This window comes from Mya arenaria, chromosome 3, assembly GCF_026914265.1.
Source record: "Mya arenaria isolate MELC-2E11 chromosome 3, ASM2691426v1".
NCBI lineage: Eukaryota > Metazoa > Mollusca > Bivalvia > Myida > Myidae > Mya > Mya arenaria.
This window is the reverse complement of record NC_069124.1, coordinates 89,425,268-89,437,278: the sequence shown is the minus strand read 5'-3', so window position 1 is coordinate 89,437,278 and position 12,011 is coordinate 89,425,268. Positions and strand designations below refer to the sequence as shown.

General features: G+C 39.7%; 1 protein-coding gene across 1 annotated transcript; it reads right to left on the bottom strand.

Moving 5' to 3' along the window:
- Window positions 1-452: 452 nt before the first annotated feature.
- Window positions 453-9,868, bottom strand: LOC128226405 (uncharacterized). Its single transcript, XM_052936281.1, has 9 exons — window positions 9,682-9,868; window positions 9,082-9,164; window positions 8,695-8,880; window positions 8,373-8,534; window positions 8,122-8,229; window positions 4,026-4,122; window positions 3,694-3,830; window positions 2,197-2,325; window positions 453-667 (listed from the first exon to the last, which is right to left on the bottom strand). Exons 1-9 carry the CDS (start codon window positions 9,866-9,868, stop codon window positions 599-601), a joined length of 1,158 nt encoding a protein of 385 aa, XP_052792241.1. The 3' UTR covers window positions 453-598.
- Window positions 9,869-12,011: the final 2,143 nt, after the last annotated feature.

The following is a 12,011-nucleotide window of genomic DNA, read 5'->3' as shown; positions in this document are numbered from 1 at the left end:
GGAGGCAACACGGTCGCTACACGGACCTTCCCGGGGCCAATACGGTCGCTACACGGACCTTCCCTGAGCCAACACGATCGCTACACGGACCTTCATGAATTTCCCCAAGTGAAAACTCCTGAAAGGTAGGGGATACCTTTTCCGGAACAGCCCGGACCCAATACGGATCCAACACGGATCTTATCTCGGATCGGCCAAATTTCAGTCCGGGACGATCCTGGACAGTCCGGGAGGTCGGTGGGACAAGTAATGCTCACATCTAACACATGTGCGGGATGAGCTTCAAACGGTCTTATATTGCATGTCTAAGAAACTACCTCTGAACGCATGTTGCAATTCCAAATCACCCTGAACAAATATCTGGGTAAGGTAAAAAAAAACGAAATATGAACATGATAATTATTTGCTCAGAACAGTTTTTATTACATTTCTAGAATGAAGTATAACTCAGTTGTAATAGTCATATCAGAAATGTTGTATAAGGAAATAAATATGGAAATTAAATATCGTTATACATTATTTAGCACATGATAAGTACACTCTCTAACACTGTAGGTTCGTGTATCATTCGCGAGTGTCCGGATATCTGCCACAAGTGTCACTGTTTCTGCCACTGGGGTTTCAGGCAGATATCATCCTCGGGTTGGGCTTTACTCGGCTGGGACGCCTAAAACAACCAGGGAATGCTTTGAATGACAATGTATACACGAATTGTTTATTATTAACTGCATGTCTTTATACAGACGGCCACATTGTAAAATATTATGTTTTATAGTCAATACTTTAATTAGATAATAATGTGTTATCTTAAAATAAAAGTACTGGTTATTAAAAATGAGAACAAGAGCCGTCGTAAGGCTCCACTACGAGGCTTTGACTTAGACGTGAATACAATAATGATGTCATATCTGCCTGTCAAAAGCAGTAAAAATCAAATTAAGAATCGCTATGTGACAAAACCAGGTTATTAATGATTGGCAGAAGAGATTCAGTTTCAACTGCTTTCTTCTATTTTTTAACAGTGACCTTGATCCTAGGGGCTCCAAACGCAATCCCATGGAAGTCCTCCATAAACTATTCCTACATATCAAGTTTAGTCATAGTATGTCAACCATAATTAAAGTCATTCAGTACCAAACACTAATCTAATTTTAGTAACAGTGACCTCTATAAACTCTTCATATATACCAAGTTTGGTCGCAATAGATCGACCCTTACTTAAGTTATTCAATACCAACCATTTTTCTATTAATAGTAGCTTTGACCTTGACCTTGATCCTAGGGGCCTCAAACGCAAACCCATGAAAGGTCTCCGTAAACTCTTCCTATATACCAAGTTTGGTCACTAAACGTCAAACCCACCTAAAATTATTGGATACATAAGGTGACTTTGACGCTGCCCTCCAACCAGCCCGCCCGAACAATGACGCAAGTCATTCTAATAACTTGTTTTCCCTTTTTGAAAACCTGGTTAAGAATATAAAAATGTGCCTGTCAAAAGAAATAAACAGATTTTTTTTAAAGTCAATCAAGGGCCATAATGTGTATTTAGGGTTAAAATTTAGTTATGTAACCTTATTGTAAAATGGTCGTCATTTACTGTGCAAAGTATTAAGTCAATTAAATGAAGGCTATAGAAGTTTTTTTTATTAAAATCCCAACTGGCCCTAAAACTTTAACCTGTCCTAAAATTTGAACCGAAGTTCTTTAGTCAATCAGGGGCCATATTTTGTACAAAGGATTATATAGAGTTCTAACCTGATTGTGTGATGGTCTTGATCAACTGTGTGAAGTATTAGGTTCATTGAATGAAGGATATAGAAGTTATTTATAAATATTCCAACCTGCCCTAAAACCTTAATCTAAGTTCCTAAGTCAATCAGGGGCCATAACTTGAATTAAGGATAATATGGTTATCTTACCTCATTATGTGATGGCCCTGAACAAAAATGTGAAGTATTAAGTGAATTGAATGAAGGGTATTGGAGTTATTATTGAAAATCCCAACTTGCCCTAAAACTTTAACCAGACGCCGACGCCGACGCTGGGGCGAGTAATATAACCCTCCTTGTTCTTCGAATAGTCGAGCTAAAAACGACCTACATACACACCCAGTTTCCAAATTACTATATCAAATTATAAACAGAGATACGTAATACTGTATTCCACAGTTACTGAACGAGCGGCAGTACGTACAAGGAGGATGCCGGGCTGCTTATCCTTAAGCTGCAGGAGACCCGGCCCATGCTCAACCACTTCCGCCTCTATGTCACTCTCCGACAAGTCCTGACTCACTGACGTGTCGCTTTCCCCAGTCGCAGATGGCTGCATGGTAAACGTGTAAAACATAGTAAACAAGCATTTTCAGTGAAAAGATATCCCCGCCAACGATGGCTTGTTTGTGTTTGATGGCTTGTTTGTGCTTGATGGCTTGTTTGTGCTTGAAGGTTAAAAAAATCTCAGAAAGAATAAGATAAGCCCATTGGTTTTACTGAGAAACGGCTGCAAACAATGATTTTTTAATAAATCAAGGGCAATTACTCTAAGGAAAATTGACCAATCCAAAAGAAAAATAGACAGGCATCATCACAGTATGTTGGTTCTTATTTAATCCAAGTGTCATGAAATTCTACCAGCTAGTTGCATAGAAAAGGCTGCAAACATGGATCTTTTAATAAATCAAGGGCAAATAACTCATATAGAAATTACACAATCCAAAATATAAATAAACAGGCATCATTGCAGTAGGTTGGTTCATATTTATTTCAAGTTTCAAGAATTTCTACCAACTAGTTACTGAGAAATGGCTGTAAATGAGAGTTTTTCAAAAAATCAAGGGCAATAACTCCAAGTACATTTGACCAATCCAAAAAAAAATGAACAGGCATCATCTTAGTATAGTAATTCATATTTATTTTAAGTTTCATGAAATTCTGCCATCTAGTGACTGAGAAATGGCTGTGAATGTGCTTTTTTCAAAAAATCAAGGGCAATAACTCCAAGGACAATTGACCGATCAAAAAAAATTTGGACGGGCATCATTCCAGTATAGTGGTTCATATTTAAGTTTCATGAAATTATACCGGCTAGTTACTGAGAAAACGCAGGTGACGGACGGACGGACGGAAGGAAGGACGGACGGAAGGAAAGACGGACGGACGGAAGGACGGACGGGCAACGCCATTTCAATATCCCCCTCCCTATTTCATAGGCGGGGGATAATAAAATGTACATATGTAGCCGGAATACTGTGAAGGCGAGTGACTTGCGCTGAGAGACACCTTCAATGTCTGGCCATAGGGTTGCTTGCGGTAATAAGTGACTAATTACTACACCTAGCTTTAATCATTTATATAAATCACATTGTCCCGTCTCCGTGGCCTCATGGTTAAGGCGTCCGCCTACGGAGCGAGAGGTCAAAGGTTCGAATCTCACACGAGGCTTGTTCTGAAATGGCCGGTTGCCGTTAGTTATATATAATGCTTGCTGGCTGATTTGACACTCGTCAGAGCCTCGATATTCTCGTAACGATATTTTGACTTGCATGAGACGTTATAATCTATAAATGGCTCAAATCAAAATAATATTTTCACGTTATTTTACTCTGTTTGTATTCTGTTGTTTAGATTATTAATCAGTCTCATATATTATAATTGGCTATTATCAAACAGACACCACCATTCGCTTACCTACCTGATAGTCCGGGTCATCGTCAGAGTTGTAGTTGTTGAAGTCGAAGTTATGCAGGTCCTCCTCGCTGGCCGAGCCCGGGTCCGACACAATGTCGTCGTGCTTCCGTTTCCTCTCAGCCTCGCCTAACCCGCCAGTACCTGTAATTTTACGGACACGGTGTGTATAGTCATGATATCGAACGTGTGCAAGTCCGGTCACGTATTAAACATGTACCACAGACGGTATGAATATCGTACTTTCGGAAACAATCAATGCTGCCAACCAAAGACAACATTTCTGTGTCATAAGGAACGGTAAAATATTGCCTCAATATTTTAAAACTCGCCTCCTACCTTTTCCCAGGTCGACGAATCTGCTCGCCTTGTATCCGAGGAGCTTGCTGGTCAGGCGTCCTATCAGGGATGTCGGTGTCTTCTTCCGAGGAGATATCTGTATATCAGACCAAAACAAGAGATGTTTGTCAAACATTATGCCCCCCCCCCCCCCCCCCCCCTGAGCGCCATGTTGTCAGGATTATATGGACAATTGAATGAAATATGCATGGACCGAAATGACAGCTGATTTGTCGCTGACATTGTATGCCGTTGAGGCAGTTTTAAGATTATGACCATTCAAAGTTTGAGGATTGAGTGTGTTATGACCATGACCTTTGACTCTATGACCTCAAAATCCATAGTAGTCATCAGCTGGTCACCAAAAATCTAAATGTTAAGTTTGAGGGCCATGGGTGCAGGCATTGACAAGTTATCACACAGACAAGCATTTTTCGTTCAAGGTCACTGTAACCTTGACATTTGACCCAATGACCCCTTAAATCATAAGGGGTCATTTACAGGTCAGACACAACTCCAAGTCAAGTTTGAGGGCCATGGGTGCAGGCATTGTCCAATTATCACTTGAAACATTTTCGCATTCAAGGTCACTGTGAACCTGACCTTTGACCCAATGACTCCTGAAATCAATAAGGGTCATCTCCTGGTCAGGCCCAACTTACTTGTCAATTTGATGATCATAGATTCAGGCATTGTTGAGATATCACTGGGAGAAGATTTGTTAACTTTTTTGCGTTAAAGGTTACTGTGACCTTGACCCCCAAAGTCAAGAGGGGTCATCTACTGGTCAGGCCCAACCTTCATGTCAAGTTTGATGACCATAGGTCCAGGAATTGTCGAGTTTGCTTTCAAGGTCACTGTGACCTTGACCCTTGACCCCTTAAATCAATAGGGGTCATCTACTGGTCAGGCCCAACCTCCAAGTCAAGTTTGAGGGCCATGATCGCAGACATTGTTGAGTTATCACTTGGACATCCTTTTACCATTCAAGGTCACTGTGACCTTGACCTTTGGCCTGATGACCATAACAATAGGGGTCATCTACTGGTCAGGCCCAACTTCCATATCAAGTTTGATGACCATAGGTCTAGGCATTGTTGAGTTATCACTCGGACAAGCTTTAAAATTATTTTACCATTAAAGGTCACTGTGACCTTGAACTTTGACCCGATGAGCCCTAAAATCAATAGGGATCATCTTCTGGTCAGGCCCAACCTTCATGTCAAGTTTGATGACCATACGTCCAGGAATTGTTGAGTTATCACTCGGACAAGCTTTGGTCTACCGACGGACCGACCGACCGACCGACCGACATACCGACATGCCTGTGCAAAGCAATATACACCTCTTCTTCGAAGGGGGGCATAATTAATACACTTAACTTATAGTGGTTTATCCAGCTTCTACGAGCGACAAAAAGTTTGCAAACAATGGACCTAAATTGCGGTGCAGATCTTTGATTTAAAGAAACAGACTTTTTGCAAAAGGTAACCTTACCTTTCAGTAAGAATGTGTGTATATATAAGTGAATGTACTCTTACATTGCCAGGCAGAGCAGACTTTATTAAGCAATTGAATGCTCATTAAATCGTCAGGAATATGAAATCCTAAATAACTTGGAACATATCCAATAGACACCGCTACTTCTTGGATGACCTTAACTGGCTTAAAGCCTTTTATCTCACATCAACTCACAATTTCAATTATATTTTACGATGTGTACATGCCTACTTCGACTAAAATACGCGTAAGCGGCGTAATACCGTTTACCACTACGACAGTAGCTGCGTTGCTTATTAATTAGTTCTAATTATTGTTCCGGATCCCGGATTTGATTAATATAAACTAATACACTGAACTGCATATCAACATATTGCCGTAACAAGAGCGCCATTTATCGCGAAATACGCCCGTCTCTTTCAGGCCACCGATTATGGTAATAAATGGTTGTACGACACGCAAATTTTAGAGAGCATTCACTTTTGATACTTTTTTCCAGAGTTTCAAAACCCTGGAGTGACGGAGACGACAACGGTTGGTTATCTAAACTGACAGAGATATTCTGCCCATACACATTCTGACAAATTTAGTGATAATCGGACAAAGGTTTCTAAAGTTATTGAGCTGGCGAGACGGATATAAGGTAGTTTACATAAATAAAGGTCGATTACTCTTTGGTGACTCGAGCGATATGGGTGGTTTACGACATATTATCCCCATACATATTCTGGCCAAATTAGGTGATGATTGGACAACGTCTTCTTAAGTTATTGATCGGACAAGATCAAATTAGGTAATTTCTATAATTAAAGGGCGATAACTCTCGAATGGCAAAAGCTGTCCGAGATATTCTGGTTTCTGTTTTGTATTGCCCAAATGTTTATTCATACAAACATTTATAAATGACATATATATGTATACCATTTAATACAAACCGTTATACTAAATAATATCAATGTGAACAAATAAATATTGATCTAACTCTTTGTTTGAAAACTCCTATTAGCGTTTGGGACTTGTTTTTCTAAAAAAAAAACTAGACAAAAAAAATTAAAAAAATGGAAGAGGTGGTGTGTATTTGATGTTTCGGAATAGTGTTCCTAACATAAATGTTAAATTTAAAAATGAAAAAAAAACCCACTAACTTTAAAAAACCTACTTACTTAAAAAAAAATGAATCTTATAAAGTACAGTTCTTTGGTGGATATTTCATTCAAATGCGCTTTACAATACTACTATATACTGGAGCTGTTTTACTAAGATAATAAGTGTTCTAATTGTTGCCATCGTCTATTATAGGTGTTGATTTTATTCTTCATTGTTGCTATTGTTTTCTCTATTTTTAGTCGTTTATTGAGATATTGGACAAACATGGCACCTGTTGGTATCTTTCCTTCACATTTTGATATAAAAATGAAATAATTTCCTAGAAGTATCATAAAATTTATTTGATAACCAAATTTTTCTTTGTTTGGCATTAAATCACAAAAGCTTATGGTTTAATATGATATTCTCTAAAGCTCACTTTATTGAAAGAATTTGTTATGAATGTTCTAAATTCACCCCAAAACGTCTGCGAAATATGACATTCCCAAAACATATGGATGTTTGAGTCGATGTTCATTACACAAAAATCACATAACCTTGATGCAACAATATTGTACGTGTATATTATGCCCATACACATTCTGACCAATGCTGATGATGATTAGACACAGGCTTCGAAAGTTATCGATCGGGAAACATATTGGACGCTGACCGACCTCCCGCCAGCCCGACCGCCGCAGGTAAAACTTTAATACCTCCGGTTCTATGGACGGGCGTATTCATGATCACCTTTAATTTCGCTTCGTAGAGATGGTTAAAGCACTACTGTGTATGTGCCATACATGATGCAACTTCTGATGATATGCATACATAGTATTCCTATAAACAGCTTGAAAAACCCTTCTTTCAGTTACTTTGATAAGTATTACAGTCATAAACATGTACTATCAAAATTACTATTGCAAATTATAATGATGGCCCACTATATGATCAAAAGGAATACACACTAGACAGTTGTTTTTTGTAATCACAAACTGATGTCTCCCTCTACGAACATCCTCGAAATATTTTGAATATATTCATATGACCTGTGACGTCTAAGTGTGGCGTCATCTCAATAAGGTGAATATTCCTTCAAACGGTTCAAGAGATACAGAGCGGACACAAAATATAGTCATATGACCGCTGACCAGATAGTGTGACCTTGACCTCCAACCGAGCTCCGCACATTATTCGAGCGATTCAAAAGATACGGAGCGGGCACGAAATGCTGTCATATGACCGCAGAACTTAAACGGAGCTGTTTGTAACACGAGCTCCGCACATCGTCTCAGTACGGTGAACATTTGTGGACAGACAAACAGACAGACTCATTTTATGGAGGGAGACATAATTCTAAAATTTATAGCATTTACTGTACATATGTGTAACTATAAATAAGTTCAATACGTTTTGTTTACTATGTTTGCTGCGTGTATTTGTTCTATATTGCTCAGTGTTTAAGCATAAACCCATTTAAAATCCTTTTCAATTTGAAAATGTACGTTACCCTGCGTCTGTTTCTTATTTCCCGCTCCTTCTCCGGGGACATGCCAACCCTGGCTGGCCGCCTCCGCTTGCCACCGACGTACCGCCGCACGTATTTCAGGCGGCTCACCTGGAGACAATCGGCACTTTCGTTACTCAATTGGTATATAGTTATAATTTATAACAAATTCTAATCATTGTCTGTACCTCTCAAATCGAGATACTCTTGAGGCGTCAAGCACACAATAAAAATGCATTGTCGACTACACTTACCAAAAATTCAATAACTTCCAAGGCCTTTCCGCGGAGTCCGCGTGGCTGCGGTCTTCGGACAACCCGTGTCTGTAATGCTTTATCTGACGTTCGGGCGCTGCCGTCACCCTCGCACGCGCCACTGTCCTCGGATGCATACTTGGGCTCAGACTTCAAAGGCTGCTGTGAATAATAGTAACGCTAATGTAAACTCACCGTCTAAATAAGGCATCCATAAAATGTATGTGGTGTACATAATCGAATTATGTATAAATAGAACTACAACGTAAACAGAACTAACGCGAGCCTTTAAAAATATAAATTCTTGCGAAACTTGACCAACCCTTTTGACGGCCGCCCTGGTTCCGGGTAATTTCCGGGGGCTCTTGTCCCTGGGAAGGAGCTGCCGCATCACGCCCTCCCCGGCGTCTATGGCTAAATCAAGGCCGCCCATGAGGAGGCGCCCGGGCACCGTCTTCATCACCCACCGTACCGCCGTTCGCGCGGTCAGCTGCGCCTGGCTCTTTAGCTATAAGCAAACACTGGATATTAATTTGCGATCTTGTAAAAGATATATATACCTATATATACCTATCTATATATATAAAGATAACGCATGAAAGTACAGATAATCGTTTTCAGTACCACTAATTTAATCACATTCAATATGTTCGTAATTGCTAGTATTTCTTCATAAAATATCTTACAGGGCGTGGAAAGCGCTGCTTACCTCCTCTGGTGGCTCTTGCAGTGCGGGGTATTTTTCCTTCAGCCTACATACGCTCTCTCCGGCTAACTCATCCACGCGATGTGCTGAAGCAAGATTTAGATTATAATGGCAGGGAAAACTTATTATCTCATTTACTTTAGTACTTCTGCTAAAAAACAGGATGAAATGTTCATGTCAAGGTAGCAATACATTAGTGTGTAAACGACCCAGTATCTCAGTCGTAGGTAAATTCGCTTTGCCAATGAGAGGTCCCGGGTTCGAGACCTAGGCTAGACCTGGTCTGGGTTGGGGGGTTTTGCACTGGGTCACATGGATATATGCATGTCCATTTGGGTCGATTCAAAAGCAGAGATTAAATAAAACATTGAATTCGAAAGCGGCTGTCAATGCGTGTCCGTCAAAAACTATTCAAGCAGAGAAATGGGACTGGTTATATACACGAGTTTATTGTTCTGTTGTTATAATAGTGAACTTGTATTCCAAATTTAAGGCTTAATAATGATGACGACAACGACGACACCAACGAGGATAAACTCTAGGCTAAGAAAATGCGGGCTGTAAATACTTATCTTCGACATTCCTTAAAATGTCCGGACATACCAATGACAGAGTCCGTATCGAATTTGCCGGCCACGCTAGAGATGCCGTACTCGACGATGGCTAGGCCGGTACTCAGTATCCGGGAGCTATTCTTGCTGCTGGTGTACAGCTCCCCGGCCGCTTGCATCACCGGGAGTCCCCGAATCTCCTTAAAGAATGACGCCGGCTTCTTGTACTCGTGATACATTGCTGACTTTTGGAAGTTGATGTATATTTGTGGCGTTTTCCAGCCTATGATTACAGCTAACACAAACTTTCCAATTTCCTAAATATCCCACACTCCTGCGACACAGCAACAAGCTGATATCACAGATTAATTGCAGAGAGACGAGTGCACGAGGAAAACGGAGTTTAGACTAGAAGGGTCAATGTACATTGTGTAACCAATCAAAACTGACATGCCTGAGTGCACTATTTAGCTGTATTTACCTTCAGGGGGTGACTGAATTTGGTTTTAAGTTTTGATACGTCTTTACGGAGAGGCCCAGTAATGACGTACACATGCATGTGCCAAGCAACATGATAATCATATATGGAGCACGACAAAATGCGCTTAGGTTTAAGAACGTTGGCTTTATATATACATGCTTATTTAAGGTTTAAATCGGTGTTTCAGCACACATATATAAGATATACAAGTGAAATATTTTCTTAACATGTAAACATGACATAAACGTTTGTAAAATTTTGAATAAACTATAGCTGTTCATGTTATTGTAGTGACTAAATTCCTTTTAGCTGGGTTTTACTAGGACAGCTCTCGGATTGGCCCAAAACATAACGAGTCATTTGTGTCAAGTCAAAACATTATTTTTCATACTGTTCTATAGCTTCCGAGTACCCAGAACTCGCCATGTTCATTAAGTCTCCGCAAGTGCTCTCAAATGTTAATTCATAGTGCATTTTTCTCATCGGAGGCAAATACTATGGGCGAATCTTTTGAATCTAGGATGATACGCAGAGAAGCAAAGTCCCCACAGTCTAAATTCTGGGCTTAACCTTGAAATCTATTTGATAAGAGGGCTTCACATTGCACAAAAATTCATTTATAATTCTAGCTCCGTGGTTCTTCGCGCTTGATCATCACAGCTATGCGCCTTGGTTACCAGTGCATATACGAGACCTGTTTCTTATTGAAAAACAACATCCCGGAGTTGCTGAGCATTTCAGCAATGAAGCATTTGTAATGAATAAAACGCACCATGCGTTTTCTGGTATCGCTTAAGATCATGCCCACGAACAGACCAATAAGTTTCTGAAGAGTGAAGGGGGAGCTGTAGGTTTATTTGGCTAATTCAACTGGCATTGTTGTATAGAAATACATATTACTGTCTATTAATATGACTATTTGGTATGCCAATTGAAGTATTACCTTCAAATGTACTGCAAAAATGACATTGTAGTGACAAATTTTAATTTAGGTAATATGTATTTTTCATAGAACACGCCTTTTCTGGCGGCCATTTAATACTGCAGGCTCATATTTGTGGTAAAATATACAAAAACAAACAATTTCTACGCGTATGTATAAGAAAATTGTATTATTCTGTAGAAAACAATTGCAAAAAAGAAATAAAATACTATACAGACCAAATAAATCAAAGACTTTGTACGATTTTATCGTATTTTGGCGGCCATTTTGAAAATGGCCGCCACGGCGGCCATATTGTCCGATACTTCCGGGGTCTCGTACTTTTTGAATTCTGTATGGTAAATAGAACCTATCTGCAAAGTTTCATGCTTTTCCCATGATTTGCACAATTTTTCACCATATTGCAGTACTAATGTAGATAACAGTAAAAAGACAAAACACGGAAAATGTGGTAGGAATAAATTAAATGGGTTTTTTAATATCATTTCTTTCTGTATGAAATTCTCTTCTAGAGTCAGTTTTTTTCTTAGATAGCTTTTCACACGATGATGAAAACGTGAATAGATAACGCATGCATGCAAGTACATTTAAAATCCGGGAGTGGTTCTGCTGCACCGGTAAAGATCACCATTTAAGAAATGTGGACTTCTGGTAGATAATAGGCCACGTGGATCACCGGTAGATAATAGGCCACGTGGATCCCTGGTAGATAATAGGCCACGTTGATCACCGGTAGATAATAGGTCACATGGATCACTGACAGATAATAGGTGACGTGGATTACCGGTAGATAATAGGTCACCAGGATCACTGGTAGATATTAGGTCACATGGATCACTGGTAGATAATAGGTCACATGGATCACTGGTAGATAATAGGCCACGTGGATCACTGGTAGATAATAGGTCACATGGATCACTGGTAGATGAAAGGTCACATGGATCACTGGTAGATCATA

Excerpts from the sequence above, each read along its gene's own strand:
- LOC128226405 (XM_052936281.1), bottom strand. The coding sequence starts at position 9,868 with ATGTATCACGAGTACAAGAAGCCGGCGTCATTCTTTAAGGAGATTCGG. Across the intron at positions 8,230-8,372 it reads TGGAAGTTATTGAATTTTTG|GTGAGCCGCCTGAAATACGT; the intron begins GTAAGTGTAGTC and ends GATTGTCTCCAG. Across the intron at positions 4,123-8,121 it reads AAATAAGAAACAGACGCAGG|ATATCTCCTCGGAAGAAGAC; the intron begins GTAACGTACATT and ends TCTGATATACAG.